Source organism: Hakea prostrata, chromosome 7 (genome assembly GCF_041222555.1).
Source record: "Hakea prostrata isolate BN-2017 chromosome 7, UWA_Hpros_2, whole genome shotgun sequence".
Taxonomy (NCBI): Eukaryota; Viridiplantae; Streptophyta; class Magnoliopsida; order Proteales; family Proteaceae; genus Hakea; species Hakea prostrata.
This window is the reverse complement of record NC_142606.1, coordinates 18,967,340-18,989,109: the sequence shown is the minus strand read 5'-3', so window position 1 is coordinate 18,989,109 and position 21,770 is coordinate 18,967,340. Positions and strand designations below refer to the sequence as shown.

The following is a 21,770-nucleotide window of genomic DNA, read 5'->3' as shown; positions in this document are numbered from 1 at the left end:
TCTGGGCAAATAGAACGGTAGCTAAGGGAGAAAAGAAACTAGGTATGATTCGATACAAGTTGGGGCTTGATTCGATACAAGTTAGGACTTGATTCAAGGTTCGAAAGAAAGAATCAGATGAAAAAATTTGACGGAGACGAAGAGTTTCAGAAGAAAAAAAACCAGAGAAAACTCACTGTGATTATGATCGATATTCTGCGATTTGGGTGTGATTAGACGATCGATATGCTGCGATTCAGACAAGCGATGGGCCAGAACTGTTTGTATTCTGCGATTCTGCGATTCAGAGGAAAACTGTGTTGGCTGCGAGTATATTCTTGGAGCTGGAAGCAGCAGTTGCAGAAGCAAGAAGCAGCAACCAACAGCTGTGAATCTGTTCTTGACTCAGGAAGCAGCAGCAGTAGTGCAGCATAGCAGGAACAGCTTTTTCTCTTATGGTTTCCTCTTTTTTCTGTTACTGTTCTTCCCTAGAGACAGTACTGAAAAGAATTGCCGGCAGCGACAAGTTTAGTAACATGAGGTTTGCAATGCAGTAGCTACAGGCAGCGGTGGTGGTGGTTCTCTTCTTCTCTCCGTCAAACCCAATTGCAATGGTTTGCCTCAAATAGAGCTGATTGGAAGGCAAGAATCCATGTAGCGTATGCTATTTAGTTGGAATTAGGCTTGTTGTTATTGTTGTATTTCTGGTCAATCTTTTTTCTTTTATCAATAAATTAAAAAAAAAAAGTTCTCTCTGGATCATCACAAAATAAAGAGTACTTTCATTTTAAATCCCCTTAAGGCTCAGCTGAGATCAGGCTATGCATTAAAAATCAATTTTATCTGCTGGGGCTCAGCCTTCTTTGAGCCTACTTTCCAACTATGCTCTACACCTTTGATTTCAAATAAATCTGTTGGCATACTTCCTTGCACGGACTGCATCCACTGGGTAGTTTGAAGCCTCTTTGTATGAGCTGTCCAAAGTGGATACATCAACTGATTGTTTCCAAGAATATTTCCACCCTTAATGCTGGGTCCCTCTCTCAAAAGTATAAGTTTCTGGTCCCCATTCTAACATGTGGAGATGGTGAACCTGGTGCCAAAGGATTCAGCACAAGCAGAGTCCCTGGGGCAATTCCTACATCTTACACCCACAATTTTTTCTGGGAAGCTGTTTCGATATCTTGACCTCGGGATTATAACTGTGGTCCACCAACCGTTGCATCAAGGCCTGCCCCTCTAACATGCGGAAACCTATTATAATATAAAAAGATGAATAATTTACACCACATGTAGGCCTCATGATGATATGAAAGTGGTGATGGGATTCTAACAAATTCTTACACCACCATTTAAATAAAAACTTTTATCTTAGGGTGGTAATTTTAGTCTAGTTTCTGCATATTGATTCAGAAAGGATAAAGTTAATAGTTTCTCTAGCCTTGATGGATTGTGGCAACATGACCCACGTGCAGGTGATATATATGTCATTCCTCTGCGTAAAAGCATCACTGAAATATAAGAGGAACTTGATAACTAAAAAGATACTTTACTTTTTTAATTTGAACTTTTGGGTAAAACTTGGTTTGACCAAACTGATGAATCAGGTTGCACATTTTCTGAATTTAAGCTGTCATAGGCATTCTTGAATGGTTACTCGGATGTGTGTCTTTGTAGTTTAACTTCACAATTGGAATGCGGTGTTCTCTGCAGGTTGTGGGTGTTTTAGCTCATATTAAAGCGGAGAAGGATTCAGTAGAGGCTTTGGTAGAACCAGTAGGATCTGCTGATGCTCTTTTCCGTGAGATGCAAAATTTGCAGAAGGTGGTTGATGATTTAGAATATACACTTGATGCTCGAGGAGGTAGTGTAAAATCAATAGAGGAAATGAGGTCACAGTTGAGTACAATGCAGAGCAGGAGGTACATAATTCTTGAACTTAAGGAAACTATAAACTGATTGGTTATCGAGACAAGACAAGTGTTTCATTTCCATGAATTATGAACTGCTGTCATGTATTCCGTTTTTATTTTAATATCACTAATTGATTTCTACTTGCTACTGAGAGTTCTGCAATTGCTTGCAATTTCGGAATAATTTCAAGTCTCATGTTTGGTCCAATGGCCCCCCTCCTGCCTTTTTTCCCTCCATGCAACCAGGGATAGTCTGGACAATGAATTACAGAAGACAAGGGATGAAAAGGATTTCCTGAGGAGTGATTTGTCAAATAGTATGGCACGGTGGGGAAAGGCAAGGGAAGATAAACTGAAAGCAGTTAACATTTTGAATAGCATTAAAAAAGCAGAAGAGGAACTAGAGCGTTTGATGGAGGAAAAGAATCAAATAGACCTTGAAGTGAAGGTAGGGACCATCCCTTTCAAGTTTATTTTCTTTATAATCTTAATTAATAATTTTCCATTATGAAGCTTGTATGTCCACTGTGTTGGAATCCCTTGTGTAAGATTCAGTTTTATTGGTTTTCATTAGAATTCTATCGCTGAGATTCTATAGTTCAATATTTTGTTGATTGTTTGAGGCAGTTTTTTAAAGATATGGATTGCAGTGATAGGTTAGGTGCAGATATGGGTTCTTTTTGTTCTTGCATTTTCAGTTGTGGTTGGGTCAATCATAGTTGTCGAGGTGTTCCTAGGTGCTCATGCGGATTTTTGTGATCTAGATGACTGCCACCTTACGGGGGTCCATTGAGTTTTGGCCCCCTTTTACAGACCATATATTTAATTAGTTGTTATTTCATTTTTCAAAGGTATTATGCACAAATAAACAGATGCCCTCCTATTAGATCCAATAAAAATAGTTAAAAAATAAAATTTCAAAAGGATAAATATGGAAAGAACAAAAACTAGACTGTCAGCAGTAGCTGAAATTTGAACCTTTTAATGTCGGGGTTTTTCTCAAAATAAAAAAATTCATAAATCTTAGTGTGGCAAATCTTTTGGTAAAAAACAAAGCGGTTGATATCTAAACATATATTTTCATTTAGAGAGATTTTGATAGAATTCACACATTAAAAAAGGTTTGACAAAAACATAACTCCTTCAATATTAGATAGATTTAGTGATTTATCCTGGGTTGGGCTCCCCAAAAATTGGGCCCAAAAACCAGACCCAACAAGGCATTCAATGTTAAGCCAAATACTTTAGGGGTATTTTGGTCATTTTTCCAAGCCCCCTTTTGGTGCTGAAGTATGGGTCTTGATAGAATTCCCTCGATTTAGGGGCCATGGATCTATCTTTGTTTTTCTGTTTGAGTGAGTAGTTTAAGAGTTATAGTCCATTCTAGTTAGGGTTGCATTGTTAGGATAGGATTCCTTTATTTTAGAAACCTTATCTTAAAGTAGTTCTATTTTGGTTGAGTTCATGTTTGTTTTAAATTAGCAAGAGTTTAATTTAAGTAAGAGTCCATGTAAGTTGGTAGTATCCTAAACTATAAAGGATACCCACCCTGAGTCCAATTTCCTATTGGTTAGAGCCCAAGTTCAATAGTTAGTCAATAGTGGGATCTTTATCACTTAAGGAATCCTAACTCCTAAGTCAAGTCAAAAAGTCTTTACTTAGGCTATAAATAGCTTCTTAAATTCTGAATAAAGCAGATTAGTTAATTTGAGTTAAACAAGAGGCTTGGGCCGTGGGGAAGGAAACCCTTACGGCCTGGGCTGGAGAGTAATTCCCAAATCCAGAAATTCTAGCAACAACTTTATCTTCTTCAAAGCATTCCAGCAGCATAAAACAAGTAATCAACCATCTTCAAGCTTCCAAGCACTCAAGATCCTCATCTTCAAGTAGAAGACCCCATCCCCTTCCCCTCAATCTCGGACCTTAGAAACAGCCTCATCCTGCCTCATCCCCATTGCAACTAACCCCTTCCCTTTCGTTTTCTTCTACCACGTTTTCAGTCCTAACCCAAATAAGATTCCCCTTCCCTTGATCGGTTCTGACCCACCCCCATTAAAGTTGCAATGCCCTGGAGAACCAAATTCTAGGCAGTTTTCCCAAAGCAGCCCTGTTTTCTAGGTTTTTGAATTTTCTGCACTTCGTCCTCAAGTGCAAGTTGCAGAAATTCCAGAAAATTTCTAAAACATCTTAAACCTCATCCCTTCTTACCTAACCAGTTCTGGACCCTATAACATTCATCACAGCCTCTTCGGCTTGCAGAACTAGCAGCCCTTGCCCTCCTTTCCCCTCTGGCCGAAACCCTAATCCCAGCCTAACTGATCTAGGATTTGATTTTTCAAGTGTTGAATTTTAACTCCTATATAACTTCAGATCTGGAAGTTCAAATTCAGCATACCTGGGCAGTGTTAGAACCTATAAAAACCCTAACCTAAACACCTAGAAACCCTAAACAGTGCTGGTTCTTATTAAAGGGTCCTGGATATGCAACCCTAAACCCTGGGTTGCATCATTTAGGCTCTCTTTAGCATAGTGTAAACCCAATTTTAGGGTTAGGGTTTCTAGGATGGGTTGCCTAAAATTTAGGGTTTGCCCGAAATCTTGACCAAAGCAGCAAATAAGATCCAAAAAGAATAATAGATGGTTTAGGTAACTTGGAAACCTAAGGGTAAAGATTATGGGGAGGTTGGAAAAAGGTTAGGGCTCACTAAATTTCCCGTGGGGATAATTTGGATCATTATGGGAAGGTTATAATTATTTCAAAATAATTTGGGGTGATAAGTATCAACCTAAAATTATGTGGGAAAGCTCCATTATCATAAATCAAATGGGTTGGAATTATTTTTGGAAGAGGGAAAAATTAGGGTTTTATCAAAACCCAAGATGGAATTGTTTACTTGGTGGTAGGATATCCAAAATTATACCAGGAAAGTTGGGCAGGGCAAAGGAGGCCTGCAGTTGGGGTTTGGAGGGGTTTAGGAATGACTCCTGGGAGGGCTATGGGTGAATCTCTAAAAGATCTTGGGCAATCTTAAATCTCTCTTTCCTTCTTTTCTGTTCTTTCTTTCCTCTTCTTTTCTTCTTTCTTTTTTCTGTTTTCTGTTACTGCCGCAAGGGGGAGGCCCAATAGATGAAAGGGCTGGGGGAGGGCTTCCTTGCTGCCACAAGAATTTGGGGGACTGGGGAAGGCCTGCGGAGAAGGGATTCCTAGGGCCTGCGCAGAATAGGGAGGAGCTAGGGAAGGTGAAGGAGGGGCTGGGGAAGGCTGCGAGTCAAGGGGAAGGGTTGGGGGAGCCTTGTGATGGAGGGGAAGATGGAGGAAGGGGCAGGGGTTGCTGTACTTGGATTTGTCTTTTGAGAGCTTGCTGGAATTTCTGAAGAAGAGTGGTAGACTGAGTTGTTGATCATTGAAGAAGAAAGCTTTACTCAAAATCTACCATGGCCCCCTCAAACAAGAACCACGGTCCTCAAACTCTATTCTTATTCAAATAATCAGACTTAATTTTACAAAGAAAGAGTAGGCTTATTTATAGCCTACTAAAAGGCTCTAAACCTAAGTGGGACTCCTTTATAGATTAGGATCCCATTACATTGAATCACAACCGACTAAATAAATAGTTAAAAATATAATGGACTCTAATTGACACATGCTGAAATAAAATCCTAATTAACTAAAGCATGGTTGTCAAGGTGATCAAAGCAATTCGGGCTCCACATAGGCGATTAGGTGACAAAGCGGCGCATAGGCGGCAATAAGGCGACCAAAGCGGTTGGGTAAAAAATTTTCAATACAACTACTTTAAACTACTTTTCAATACAACTATTTTCTATAATAAGCTAAACAAATATTCATTAGTCACATTCATTAAAAAAAAAAAAAAAGCATTCAAGAATCATAATTATGGAAAATGATTTAAATAAAAAACACAAACATAAGTACATCTCATCAAACCATGGTTGTCAAAGCATCCGCCTAGGCATTTATTGATTCTTGATGTTGAGTATGGCTTATGCTTCACATTTTTTTTTTTTTTTTGGATGAATAAATAAGTTCATTAAAGACAACAACGCTCATACAATGTCGTAGACTAAAAGGAGGCAAAAACATTAGCAAACAACAAGGAATAGCCAAAGGAAAGGGCCAAACAGGACCGAGACAGCTATTTCGCGGATTTCTTCTTTTTCTTAGAGGACTTGAGTTCCACCAAGAAATCGTCACCAAACGGATTATGATCTTTAGAGGGGCGATTGCTCCTTCGACTCTCAGCCCGATCAAGAACAAGCAACTGTGTAGAGAGGGGAGGGGCCAAATTGAAATTGGTAGGGATTGAGCTACAGGCGTGGGAACTAACAGTACAAGCAAATTTCGGGGAGTGGGCTTGAAAATTCTGAGAAGGGGAGAAGGGCATTGTCATTTTGTTGCCGAGGTGCACGGTTGAAAAACCGCCTTGCCGCCTAGGCGGATGCTTTGACAACCATTTACTAAAGACTTTAATTGATACATGCTAAATTGTATTTAACTAAAGACTCCTAAGGCATTGTTTGTTTGCTAGATAAAAAGGGGTAGGGAGAACAAACATGTGGGACCTACATGTAGTGGGGTGGGGGAGTAGAAAAGGATAGGATAGAAAATGAAAGGATTTTGTGGAGAAGTTGTGATTGTGGGTCCCGTTTTATTGTATCCCTCACTTTCTCACAAAGTCCCACTAATTTGGTGGGACTTTAGAAGGGGTTGGCGTGGGAAAAGTGACATGCCACATCAGCAGACATGCCTTCTTAAATTAAGAAAGCTTGTTTGCTCACTTTTCCACCCCATTGAAGCAAACAAACCATGCTTTGGAATTTCATGGAAAACTTTACCTTTTCCACCCCTCTTTTCCCACCTCACTTCAAATTCTGCAAACAAATGACGCCTAATTGATGTATGCTGGAATGAAGAGAAACTAAAGGCTCAAAAACTCTAATTGACTCAAACTGAACGTCCTAACTGACTGAAACTCTTCAAAAAAGAAAAAAGAATATTCTGAAAATAAAGACCAGCAATTATTTAGGGCTAGTTTTGACCAAAATACCCTCTTTAGGATTTGGCCAGCCCTAGATGGGCCCATTTAAGGGTTTCAACCAGGGGGTTAACCCTGTTCACATCAGTGTGTTTATGTTTATGATTATGATTTATTTATGAATAATCGATTATGCTAAATTGCTAATAGGTTATGAGTAATAAAAAATAATTGTTTGGTTACTACTAAGTATAATATATTATAAAACAAGAAATAGGTTGGTATAGTTGGATGAAAAATGTATTTTGTATCATCAGTTTGGCTTTGGGTTGGTTTCAATTTACCTAGTTAATACGAATTCTGAACATGTTCATTAATGGTACTCGCATAAACGAAAATTATTTGTTTACCACAGTATATCATAAACAGCTCTAGATTTATGTATGAAGCTATGTTTAAATCAACTTATTTTTGGCTCTCTTTAGCATGATTTTGTATTTATGTTTTTGACCTATTTATGAATATCGATTATGGTAACAAGTCATGAGTGATGAACAATTTTCATTTGGTTACTACTAGACATGATATATAATAAGAAATAGGTTTGGTACTAGTGGGTGAATAATATATTATGTACCATCAGTTTGATTTTGAGTTGGTTTTGTCTAGCTTGTAAAATATATATCAACTTTAGTTTCGCTTTTGGCTTGCTTTTATTGGTTGGGGCTAGTTTTGATATCCCTAAAATATTGTTAGAGAGGAGGTGGAATCAATGTGGAGGTTGGAGAGAGAGAAACAAGGTTTTGTTCTAATGTTCAGTAATTTTACTATTTTATCCCACTTAAGTAGTAATTCTATACATGTTCATTAATGGTACTTGCATAAACAAAAGTTAATAGTTTATGATGATAAATCATAAACAACCCTTGTTCTATTTATGAATTTATGTGAAATCAATTTATTTTAATGAGAAACAAGGGCCATGAATCATACCAAATGCATCTTTTTGTTTATAGGTCAAATAATCATAAATATAAACTGTACCTAAGAGATCTAAGTAATCTTGGTTTTGTTGGGAAACTAGTTTATAGTTTTTTATTTTTATTTTTTTATTTTATAAATTTAATTGAGAGCAATATAACTACTTAGGACAGTGTGAGACAAGCTGTACTATATTTTGATTGTCCAATTCTATATTTTGATTGTCCTTCTGATGGTGCTTCTCAAGTTTTGTCTCTTCTAGTTCAATCTTGCGTTTTAATGTTGTAATGTGGCTTAATATTAATTACCAATGTCACCTCATTCCAACTTGAGCATGATGTAATAGTAGGAACACTTATTGGTTTGCTCCCAAACTTCAAGTCCAGATACCTTATGCATCTTCATCGCAAGATCCAAAGGGCGAACCCGGTGCCAAAGGTGTTGAGAAAGTCAATTGGTAGAATGGCTTATGATCTCTATTTATAATTAAATGGAAAATACACTATTACATAAATATCCTTGCTTGGATAACAAGAAATAGAAATTAACATGAATAAAAACTCTAATAGAGTTGAATTCCTAGTAAAACTCAATCAACACTCCCCTCAAGTTGAGGCATAGATATTAGTCATGCCCAACTTGCCTACAATAGGAAGGAAATCTCCTTCTTTCAAACCCTTAGTGAAAACATCTACCACTTGGTCTCCATACCTGACAAAAGGCATGCATATAAGCCCTTGTTCTAGCTTTCCTTTGACAAAAAACCTGTCAATTTCAATGTGCTTAGTTCGATTATGTTGTACAGGATTATTAGCAATGTAATAGCAGCCTTGTTGTCATAATAGAGCATCATAGAGTTTGGAATTTGGACTCCAATATCTTGTAGCAAGCCTTTCAACCATAGTAGCTCACAAACTCCACGAACCATAGCTCTATATTCAGCTTTGATACTGGATAAAGCTACCACATTCTGTTTCTTACTTTTCCAAGTAACTAGATTACCTCCAACAAAGGTACAATAATCTGAAATTGACTTCCTGTCTGAAGATCCCACCCAGTTTGCATCAATGTATATTTCTACTCTTAGATTATCAGTGGGTGACAAAAATATTCATTTTCCAGGAGTTCCCTTTAAATATTGTAGTATTCTGATAACAACCTTCATATGAGCTAAATATGGATCATGCATGAATTGGCTCACTATCCCCACGGCATAACCGATGTCTGGCCTGGTGTGGGACAAATAAATAAGCTTCCTTACCAGCCTTTAGTATCTTCCTTTGTCCATTGGTTCTCCCTCTTTTTCTTTAAGTTTAGCTCCAGCTTCAATAGGGTATCAACTGCTTTACACCCCAACATTCCCACTTCTGATAATAAGTCTAGGACATACTTTCTTTGGAATATGAATATACCCTTCTTTGATCGAGCCACCTCAATCCCTAAGAAGTACTGTAACTTCCCTAGATCTTTAATCTCAAACTCTCTGCCAAGAAAGTTCTTCAACCTTTGAATTTCTTCACCATCATTCCTTGTGATGACAATATCATCCACATAAACAATGAGAAGTGTGATGTTAGTACTTGACTTCTTGAAAAATAATGTATGATCAATATTGCTTTGCTTGTACCCAACAGAAGTCATTGCCTTAAGGAGGCATCCAAACTAGCATCTAGGAGACTGATTTAACCCATAAATTGGCCTCTTCAACCGACAAACTTTCCCTAAAGTGTTGTCATTAGAGAAACCATGTGGGATTTCCATATAGACTTCTTCCTCTAACTTCCCATGTAAGAAGGCATTATTTACGTCTAGTTGATGCAAGTTTCAGTTTTTGCTTACAGCTATAGACAATAGAACTTTGACAGTGTTCAATTTCGCAACAGGGGCAAAAGTCTCCTGATAATCAATTCCATAGGTCTGGGTAAACCCTTTGCAATTAGTTTAGCCTTCTACTTGTTGACTGATCCATCCATATTTTGTTTAACCACAAACACCCATTTGCAGCCCACTGGTTTTTTTCCTAGAAGAAGTGTAATAACTCCCAAGTATAATTTTTCTTCATTACCTGCATTTCCTCTACCATAGCTGCCTTCCATCTCTTTCTTCCTGCCAACTTTTAGGAAATATAAAAGCATAGTAAGAGTCAGACAAAGAGTCATAAGAGACATATTTAGCTATTGGATGTTGAGTACAATATCAAACTCGTTTTTTAACAGCAATAGGAAGATCAGAAGAAGATACCTCAAGGGGAACAATAGAATCTGATTCTGGAGCAGGAGATTGAAGTGGTAATGTGTCACCTTTCTCCACCTGCTTTAGCCAGTTGTAATTCTTCCTCTAATAAGTCTACACCTCCTTATCCTGGTCAATCTTGTTTTGAAATACCTTAATAGCCTCACAGGAGTTGTCTCCCCCTGACCAGGTTCTTCACATGGCTCAGAAAATGGAGGGGGAGAAGGCTTCCGCACAAGCAACGTCCCGGGGGGGGGGTAAGTTTTCTTATGTAGTCTTACCCCTACTTTTTGCTAGGAGGTTGTTTCGATGCCTTGACCTCAGGGCTACAACTATGGTCTACCATTGCACCAAAGCCCACCCCTTGGGTAAGATTAAATAATGAAATACAATAATAACTCGGGACAAAAGGGGAAGTTTGTGTTATTCCATTTATGTTTCAAAAATCATTTGATTTACAAATTTACGACTTAAAATGGGAAAATTATCTAAAAAAAATATACTGATTTTAAATCTCAAAACCAAGTGAACAACTCCAAGAAGGAGACCACACAAGCCCCCAGCATACTCTCACAATACATGTAGTCTATGATCCTATAGCTCATCAAGATATTATCCACACCCATTTCTTTATGTAATGCAAGCCCCCTGGTTGTGACTAACATTAGATCCATAAACAAAATGATTGGAACACCACCACTCCTCGTGGTTTGGAACAAAGTACGGGTCAAATGGTGGGATGGATCACATGCATCTTCAAGGCATTGTGCGATCAAGAAGGTGCAGAAATGGAGGAGTGAGCTTCATTGAGCCCAATGAGGAGAATTAACTAAAAAGCAACATGCACAATAGATGTAGTCATGATGACATCATGCAATATTACGTAAGCTCTTGTATACAATATGATTGGGTCCGATGAAGGGAAACTCTATAGTTCCAAAGTATCAAGTTTCTTCAAGAACATGAGGCCATCCTCTCCGGTGAACATTTCCAAACATCCCTAGGCCTTCCTCAACACCAAGCATCTCTACACAACTCCATTGGACTATCGGGTCTTCATTCGCCCAAGTCTATCGGATTATTGGGTCTCCAACTCAACCTAGTCCATGAAATAGTATTGGACTATTGGGTCTCCGCTCATCCTAGTCCTTAGTATACCCTTAGAACGTTCGGTCTCCACTCACCATGTCAACCGTTGGGTCTTCACTCACGCTAGTGGTTGGCCAACACCTAACCCTTGTTGGCAAGGGAAGTAGCACTTGGGAATGCACCTAGCCATGCAACCCATCATGACAGACATGATCAGCGGTATACTCTATGTCCCATACTACAGCTATACAACTGACCGTGGATGCCATAGGACAATCAAACCATTATGCTTTCCAATAATTCAAATTTATTAAACTACTATTAATATATCATTATCACTAATTATCATAGGCAGCAAATCAGCAATATGGTCGTAAATATTATGTTTCACATATGTATCATTATTGTCATCTCCATTTATGCTATAAAAAAATAATTAAGGGTATGTTACCATGACAGTCCTTATTTCATGGCCACCACATTTCATGACCATCATTCACATCCATCTTATTCATAATTCAATCATAGTCATTCAGCTATATTTAATTCAGTCATGCGTCATTCGTTGGCAATGCAATTCATCAAGTTCATGCCATGCTAGTGTGCCATAAACAATCTTTTACCATACAATTCATGCCTTAAACAATCAGATATTAGTATTGCAATATGCATACAGCACGTCTAAGGTAATGCAGAGAATCAATGGTGCATGAGGGTCCTAGACAGTCACTAATTACTTGCTTTCTAGCAGTATCGAGATCCATTCTTTCCTCTTGTGGAGGGTCCAAGCTTGATCAGTACCCAGTTTGATCATTCAAGTAATTCCTTTAGCCATCTCTACACTTGGATTCAAGGTCTTACTCTTCCTTTTATTATTCAACCTTGTTTTTTTTTTTTTTTTTTTTGTATTTAGGGCAGGGTATCAAATCCTCTATAATCTGGTTGTAATCCCACTCCTTGCTGTACTTTGTTTGCAAGGTTTTCATAATCTAAAGGAATAGTATCACTCTAGTGGATATGAGTGTAGGGCCTGTCTAGCTGGTCTTGCTGAATCAGCTACTCTGATCCTACACTCATTGCTCAATTGGGATTGAGCTCAATTCTCCTACTTCAGGTTTAGGGCTTTTGTTATGTTAATACTCAGCAATACAGAGAAGAAGAGAGCACGAGAATGGTGTGGGAGGCCTCACTCTCAATGTGGAACTCCAATAAACAGCACCTTTATTTTTAGAATAAATCAGAACAGTTAAACTGAAATAAAATGCCCAAGAAAGGAGTGCCATATGTGCTTATTGCTGCCTACATATTGAGACTTAGCACTTGGTGCTAAATCTCGAGTCTTTTTTTTTGTCTCTTAATATTTCCCTTGGACCGTTTACTAACAGTTTACATAGCCTTATCAAGGTTAGCAACACCTATTTCCAGTTCAAATCTAGGGTTTATGCAAATTAGGGTCTCATCCCATATAATATCTTACATTAATAAAATTAAATTAGGCTGGGGTTAACATTTCGTTGTCTCAATATCTTAGCAAAACGGATTTACAAACTAGGGTTTTCCTAAAATTAGCAATCATTCATGCATGTCTTTAGTAAGTAGTCTACTTAGACACAAAATGGAGGAATGTAGTAGGCATTCACATAGGGCTTACCAACCTCACTCTAATTCCATGTGATCAAGCTTAACAATCACAAATTAAGCTAATTTTCAGAATAGATTTCATATCAATCCTATTACATACTGACAAATCAGAAACATAAAAGGAGATTATGGAAACGAGAGATTGTTTACTTAATTGGGAGGAGACGAAACCATATGTCTTCTCTCTTTCCTTGGGGTTTTCTCTCTTGTTCGCTTCTCTAGTATTCTTTCCTCTTCTTTTCCTTTTCTTCATCTCATTCTTCTCCATGTTTTGGTGATAGGGTGGTGGTAGTTGCTAATGAAATGAAGTGGAATGAAAACACATTTGGGTTTATGGGCCTTAAATTGTCACATCCATAGAACAAAACTCCATTGAAACTTGCGAAATTTCCACCGAAATTTCCCATTTTGGAAAATGCGAAACGAAACTCATGAGTCATGAGGACCGAAAAAAAGTCCTCAGTTTCGATCAAAATTGTCGAAATTTCGTCAAAACTTGGTTCAACCCAGTTGGACCAGCTAGTTCGTGAGGAAAAAAAATTCCCAAATTTCGTGGGAAACTTGGGAAATTTCGTGGAAACTTGAAAAAATTTGTAGAAACTTAAGAAATTTCGTGGAAACTTGGGACTTTTTCGACTAAATTTTGTAGCTTTCCCAAATTTTCAATTTTTTTGTTTATTTCGTGTTTCACCAAATACCCCCTCCATCAAGACCATAGAACAAAATTCCATCGAAACTTGCGAAATTTCCACCGAAATTTCCCATTTTGGAAAATGCGAAACGAAACTCATGAGGACCGAAAAAAAGTCCTCAGTTTCGATCGAAATTTCGTCGAAACTTGTCAAAACCTCGAAACCTGTCAAAACTTGGTTCAACCTAGTTGGACCAGCTGGTTCGTGAGGAAAAAAAATTCCCAAATTTCGTGGAAACTTGAAAATTTTCGTAGAAACTTTGGAAATTTCGTGGAAACTTGGGACTTTTTCGACTAAATTTTGTAGCTTTCCCAAATTTTCAATTTTTTTGTTTATTTCGTGTTTCACCAAATACCCACGACAAATACCCCCTCCATCAGGACTTCCCTATCCAATGTGCGTATTCCCTCAGGTTGGTTATCTTAAGCATATTGATGACCAGACTCATAAAGTTACAGTTGTCGATTAACTTGACAACCATAGGCATAAAATGTCATGAGATGTCTATGTTCGTTGGTTGGAGAAAAGGATGCTACAGGCATAGTACTACTCAGCTCACAGGATGAATCCACTCTTCGCACTCCTCTTAACACTAAGTTGTATTTTCCTTTTATTGTCAACTATTTTGAAGTTAGAAATTATATATTGAATGTTATGTGCTTAAGTAGTTAAGTTTATAATGTACTTTTTGGACAACTCTACATTGATGTTATGTACATTGAATGACATATCTACATTGATTTTTTTAGCAAAATACAACAAATGTATTCTTTATACTCTAATTAGCTCAAATACAGGATTCCACCCCAAAATACTCTCTGAAACTTGATGTCGAAACTTGTACGGAAAAGTCCTCGGTTTCCTCGAAATTTCCTAAGTTTCCCATTTTCACCCAGTCGAAACTTGAGTTTCCCTCGAATTTTTTACCTGTCACTTGGTACGAGTAATTTTTCATCCCATATCTCAAGAGCCTACACTCCCTTACTTTAAATCTTTCCAGAGCTATCCAACTAGTATAACTTATGTGTTATTATGTATCTGAATTGATTACCCCTGAATCTTCGAACCCTAAACCCTTACTTTTTAGTTGAGATACTGGAAAGTTGGCCCCTAGTCGATTCTTCAATCTAGGGCTACATAAGTCTTTTTCCATTTCTTATTTCTATTTATAGAGTCCTTTTTCCTTTTAAAATTGCAAGTCGTAAGGCTTTATGCCACATTATATATATGCTCCATGTTGGACAAATAAATAAATAATGTTAAATTAAAATTTGGTTTTCAGCATTGACTCTGAGAGTCTCTGTCGTCAGAAGAGTAATCTGGTGATTAAAATTCAGGAGTTCAAACAGGTTGGTGTCTAAAACTCCAGATCTTCTAGGCGTTCCAAATTCCTAGAGAAAGGAGAAGAATAGCCCCTTTCTTCTACAACATCCCACCTCCCGTTGAAGCTTGAGGTTTCAATCTCTCGCCCATCTATATTAATTTCTTATTCTGTTGCTCGACTCTTTCCTTGTCCTACGAGCGTAATGACTTCAAATTACAGCTGGAGTTCCTCGTAGAAAAGTAATCCAGTGAACTTACTCCATGCAAGATTCTCTTGAAAATTATACCTAAATAATCAGATGCTATTCGATTAATAGTTCACAGTTACTAAGTAGGCAGTACTTAACAGCTGCATCTACGGATGTGGATTTACTCAAGTTTGAGCTTCTGCCTTGATCAGTCTGCCCCAATCCTCATCATCAACCACTGTAATCATCTTGGTCTGGTAATTCCATCCAAACCTAGGAGCCACCAAGATAGACTTCTAGTTCTATGTAATGTAATCCAACCACAACGTATTTATTTTGTTGCATGGTTATTCTTTTCCATATTTTCTGTGCTGTGCAGCCTCTAATTGGATGTGGATATCATTCGAATCATGTTTATTGAATGTAGCTGCTGTTTTATTGCCTAGTTTAGCATGCTTAATCATTGACTCAATAAACACTTATTCATCCCCCAACCTCCAACCCCCCCCCCCCCCCCGTCTCAACCCAAAAAAGAAAAAGAGAAAAAAAAGACCACCTCAATGAACACTTTTTAAGTTCGGAATTTCCCCCCTATTTTCTTCTACTCTAGGGTCTAAATCCTGACTTGCCAAACCTAGCTGGTTTTAAAAGAGACTAAATCAGTTGACTTTTCTGGAGATACAAGCATAGGTTGGAAAGCAGCGATTGCTTTGCCAACCACGTTATTTCAAATTTATGTCCTTTCTCAGATTCTCTTTAACATCATCAGGATCATAAGCATCTCACGCTGGGGTTCTACTTTCTATGAAGTGATTTTGTTTATCCTTGAATTCTGATGTTTGTAGATTTTCTATGGATGCTCTTCCCATGTGCTTGTTGGATGGTCTTCCAGCTGCTTCCCCTCTGTTTCTGATAATGTAGTTGCTTATTACTTCCATGTCTTGAAACCTTTTTTGGTTATTCATTTGGACAATGATGGAGATTCTATGATATTTCATATAGTTTCTCCCTGATATTGATGCATATTGTTATTCAAAATTTTCAGCATTTGGACGAGGCTCTCGTTGTTTCATTGAAGGAGAAAGATAAACTGTACCATGATTATGAGTCAACGAAAAAAAAACTTGACCATGAGTATGATTCACTAGCCGAACTGAAGAGAAGTTACAATACTGAAGTAGACAGGCTTCTGGAATGTGCTTCCCAGATTAAAGAGTATGTGTTGACTCAATTGCAATTTCTTCTCCTATCACTTTTTATTGAGCTTGACCATATTTTGTTGTTGCAATAGGTATATTGATTCAAAGAAAGGGGAGAGGCTGAAAGAGTTGCAAGAAAAACTACTGGCGTATGAGTCTCAACAACAAAATCTTAAGGCCAGAAAACATGAAATTTCCATTGACTTGGATAAAAGTAAAGAGTTGAGGCAGAGTCAAGAGAAATTAAAACGAAATATTGATGACAACTTGAAGTATCGGAAGACAAAGGCTGATCTGGATGAATGTACACGTGAAATTGAATCACTTGAGGATAAAATGCTAAAAATTGGTGGATTTTCAACCTTTGAAGCTAATAAAAAGAAGTACGTGAAGGAAAGAGAGAGACTTCTAGAAGAGGTAATTGAAAATTCTCCTGGCAAACTTGCATACTTCTTTTCCAGTTAAGTCACATGACAGTGATAAACCAATTTCCAGTCGTGGGCTTCTTTAGAATGTGATGCAGATCGATTATGGTCTCAAGTACAGCTGCAGAGACCAAGGGAAGCACAGTCCATCACACAATTAATGGGCCATGGAGCCCCCCTGCAGTTGGATGTTCTGGTTTTCTAAACCAGTTAGGGGGTGTCTTAGGCAGCAAGTTCAGTTTCTTAAGTTTGTCTTGAATTGAGCTCTAGGGCTATTAGGTCTATTAGTGATTTTGTATAGCTATGGGGTCTCCTTGTGTGTATTGACTCTTATTCTAAATAGAACATTACTCTGTTCTTTTGAGAAACAAGTCATTATTTTCACGACTCTGTCTGACTATTTCTTTCATCATGGTATCGAAGTGGGCTCTCTTTCACTCCCTTCGCCTCACCTCCTTCTTCATATCTGACTTTTTTCCCCCTTTTCAAAATTGTAGGTAGACTACCAAGAGTCCTCCCTTCCTTGCTGGGCTCTTAGGTCTTCTCTCACAATGATCTGAATTCATGGAAAATTGACTTTCTGTCAAGGTTTGAGATTGATTTTTTCCCCAGGAGTGTTAGGGTAGATTCTACTTCTCCAGGGTTCTGTTTCTTCTTTTGACCTTTTATTGGTCGTTTTGTGTTGTCTCTTTCATCTCCTCAACCTGAAACCATGACTTGTGGAAGCATTACATAATTTACATCACTGCATCACTTAAGGGACTTCTAACTATCGTCATAGTGGGTTTTCCATGTTCCTTCATCAGATTGGATGGGAGCAACTATCAACTATGATCTCCCTCCATGTCTCATGTTATTAGCAGCCTCACTGGAGTTCTTGTGCCTTGTGGTGACAAATTACATAGCTCCCTTGGAGAAATGGCTTTCTAATGATTCCTTTTAAAACTTTTTCATCAACCCTATGCAGTCAATATTGTCTGGGGTTACGTTCTTTTGGATTCTGCACAAAAGAAACAGGACAGTGAATTGGAACTGTAGTCTAGTGTTATTAACTGTACAAGCACATAGTATAGTCTTTGCAGTTTATTTTGGGAACTGTTATAATAATGACTTCATTTTCCTGATGCTTGTTTTTTTCTTTCAAGCGTGCTTATACTATTTTACCTGCCTCTTAAACGTATAAGTATTGAACCTTTTGTTTTTATTCACTTTGATATTTGGGGATCTTGTGTTGCCTCTTTCTCTTGATATCATTGGTTTAATCGACTCTAATCCTTGGTTTTATTTGATGCACCATAAAAATGATTTGTTTTATTGTTTAAGCTTTCTCATAAAACTCAATTTAATGCTCTTGTTAAAGTCCTATTGATGTAACCTTGATTGAAAGGATCCAGTCCGGGGTTGATGCTGCAGGATTTTAATAATACCACATCCAGATACAGGGAATTCAGGTGGAAAAATAGGGGGACTGTTTAGGATTTTTCAAGGTTCGGATGGGGAAGTGGCTATGCGGTAATGACGTGCAGGTCCTGAGGATGGACTGATGTTAATTTCAAGTGATTCTGATAAGACCCTGGAATTAGGCCATGTGAGGCCTTGTGCAGGGGAGAGGGTAAGAGAGAGGCTATGGTTAGGAGTTATAAATAGGGAGAAGTCATGGGTAGAAGGGGAGAGCAATTTGTGTGAGAGTTAGGGCAGCCTCTGGCTGAGGGCACCATTGGGTGTGGGGGTGACTGGCACCATTAAAACCAGTGAATTCTTGTTAATTCTTCTGGTTTGTCATTGAATTTCATGGAGTATTTGAAGGTTCTTATCAAATTGGTATTAGAGCACATTGATCCTGGGGATTTTTTGCAGCAAAATGGAGTCTTGGATTGAAGATCTGGAACCATGAGTCTAGAATTTGTAGAGTACAGCTTCAGCAATGTGATTCAAATTTCAAAATTGAATCTCTGTTCTAGGGAATGGAGGAGGAAAAGAAGAAGAATCAAGAGTTCAGAGATGAAATTTGGGCTTTCCTGCATCAAAGGAGGGATTTAGACATGGATTCATCCTTGCCAACACATGATTGAAAATCTCCCAGTGTTGCAAGGAATTTTGGAGCGACATCTTGTCGGATTTGAGGAGATCAGAGAAATCGAGATGAAGGATCAGGAGGAAGAATGGATCGAAGGGAGATGTGAGGTCAATTCTCGCCATTTGATGATGCTGAAGTTCACAGAGAAAACAGAGTTGCAGCAGCCTAGTTAGTCATAGATGGGGCTAAAAGGAACTATGGTTTCTGAATTTTATTGGCCACCGATGATGGCACCTCAGGTACTGGCGTTAGCATTCTGGCAGAATTCCTCCACTGCAAATTGCAAAGAGAATGGTGGGAAGTTTGTGGTGTCTGTCGGAGCTTGAGAAGAAGAAACGGTTAAAGAGTCGACTAGGGATGGGCTAGAAATGGACCTAAGGGCAGAAGCGTTGGATTTGGGCCTACTATATTAAGCTAGATGAGAAATTCGGAACCTGTGGGCTGTAAGAGTCCGCCCATTAAGTTCTAAGGAATTAAAAAGGGCCCAGCCCATTTTGCTTGCTCAAGGTCCAGCCACCACTTAAATAAACTGGGCCCGCCTAATACGAATGGACCGAAGATCCATGGGAGAACTGGTTCAAGTCAGCGGGCCCCCCAAATCATGGTCCATCAGAGCCAACAGTCAACTGGCCAGTCGTCTTTAACCTCCAAGATTCGAGTGAGGCTCTACACAGAGACAGGTTCACCTTTCAATGCAGTGAACCAGAGCCGGCAGGAGCTGAGGGCAGTAAGGCTTCAGGTTCAATGGCGACAGTGACCAACTAGCCGACAGCGTCAACCCGGCGACTGCCAGAATTTGTAGGGGAAAAGTGCTAACGAGAATAGTGGACTTCAGGCAACTCTAATCCTAGAAACCTTTCTCTCTTCTGAGCGTAATAAAGGAGGGGAAGGAGCATGGGAGGTGATTGGGTATGTCAAAGTGACTCCCCAAACCGGAAAGTTTGGACATCTTGTGGGGGTCCATTTCAATGCAAGCTGCTTGATTCTTTGATGGTCTAGTGATCAATCTAGGAAGGCTTTCGGTAACTTGTTGGATGGAAATCTAACTCTAAAGGTGTAACACATGGCTGCAACTGAGGCAAATTTTGGCAGATCTGAGATGAATGTAGCTCCTGGAGGTTCACTTCCAATTCTCACCCTGTTAGATACCAAAGATGTTGCAGGGGAGCCTGTTGGTGTGCATGAGGCAGTTAAGTTTGTTGCATCTCATCTTAGCCCAATCGTCCCAGTTTAGTTGGATTATCTGAAATGCATGTGCACAAACCTCTTTGGGGCATGAAGTTGGGATTCTATCTTCTGGAGTATGAGAATGAGGCGGAAATGGCTTGGTCATGTGGCGAGCGTGTGAAAACTATGTTTAAAACCTTTCTGCACCTTGAGGACAAGGTGCAATTTAAGGGGTGGGAATGATAAGACCCTGGAATTAGGCCATGTGCAGGGGAGAGGGGGTGAGAGAGGCTATGGCTGGGGGTTATAAATAGGGAGAAGTCGTGGGTCGAAGGTGAGAGCAATTTGTGTGTGAGTGAGGCAGCCTCTGGCTGAGGGCACCATTGGGTGTGCGGGTGACTGGCACCATTAAAACCAGTGAACTCTTGTTAATTCTTCTGTTTTGTCATTGAATTTCATAGAGGATTTGAAGATTCTTATCAGATTCTAAGGGTCCCCAAAATTTTGGATAGTTGAGGTGACCTAGGACCTCAAATGGTCTAGAGAAAGGATGCTGGACCATAACTAAGGTTGAAGTGGGGCCTACTGTGGAAGATGGCTTCCTCAACCGGAAAGGCTATTCGTTGATTAGTCTACTTGTCTCCAAGGTCTCTATTCTTTTCTTACTGTTCTTACCACATGCCTTGTTTTGATTGTACCGTACTATCTATTATTTGATAACCCAACAAAAACTCTGCCTTTGATGCAAACCTCATTTTAAATGGAGGAATTATGAGAATACTCAGAATACTCTGAAGTAGATTGATGTCGGCAACACGGCTTCCTATATCTACTTTTGTGCATCTGATTAAAAAACCTGTGAATGTTTTGGTTGCAGGTTGGGGGTTTGAGATTATTTTATCAGGACTTGGGGGCTGGATTGCTAAGAAACCCCCACCAAAATTAGATGAGTTAAAGGGGAAGGATATCTAATAAATTTCAGCCTTTTTTAAAGGGGAAATAGGATTTTTTTGAATGGACAACAACTTGGAAAGACAAAATGTAGGTTTATTGGTGATTCTCCCAAGGCTGAAAATAAAATGAAGTAAGAAGAGGTAAGAAAAAGGCCTTGTCATTGTGAGGGGGATGGGATTCCATGGATAGGTCCCTGATTTGCTTAGTGAATATCTAGGACACTGCCCAGTAGCTACTGGTGGAGTTTATTAGGTCCCATACCCTACCTAGGTCCTGGACCTGCTTGGCAGTCAATGGTGAGGCTTCCAGCAGTCTCAAGGAGGAAGAAGATGTCCTGTACCAGGTTCTTAACTTACAAAATAATAATCAAAATACTGACATTCAGCCTTCTTTACTCTTCCACTGGGAAATAGATAGAAAGTAGCAACATATACGAAGGTAGGAAAGGTAACTTATATCCACATAGGAAAGAGCAATCAAATCCTAACAACTTGAGGACTTCTAAACAACTTAAAAAGCCACAATCAACATCATCTGTGGTTGATCTAGGGATGACCTTGTCAACTTGACTTTAAATAAAATAAACAAAAAAGCACTTCTCATCCACTCTAGGTGTAGACTGTGTGGAAATCACACACTAATAAATGCAAAAAGACTGTTCTAACCTTAAAGTGGACCAAAATTAAAGCCATATTCAGCCAACAGGCTGGCCCAACCTAACAACATAAAAGAATTGGGAAAAAAGAATTGTAGGGATTTTCATACTCAATTCATTTACCATGTTTTTGGGTCCATTAAGTTGGCTGACTACAAGGGAAACCTGTCCAATGAAAGGCCCAACCCCATGTGAACCAGCCCTATGTTGGTTTCTAAGGAGGGGGAAGAATGAAAAAGAAGCAAATCTTCTTTGGTG

General features: G+C 38.8%; 1 protein-coding gene across 1 annotated transcript in view; it reads left to right on the top strand.

Annotated features, from left to right (window-relative positions):
• Positions 1-21,770, top strand: part of RAD50 (DNA repair-recombination protein (RAD50)) — a 70,291-nt gene that overhangs the window by 38,376 nt on the left and 10,145 nt on the right. Inside the window, exons 17-20 of the mRNA XM_089161287.1 lie at positions 1,693-1,901; positions 2,139-2,340; positions 16,081-16,250; positions 16,327-16,651. Of these exons, the coding sequence (XP_089017413.1) occupies positions 1,693-1,901; positions 2,139-2,340; positions 16,081-16,250; positions 16,327-16,651 (906 nt within the window). The remainder of the gene's footprint in view (positions 1-1,692; positions 1,902-2,138; positions 2,341-16,080; positions 16,251-16,326; positions 16,652-21,770) is intronic.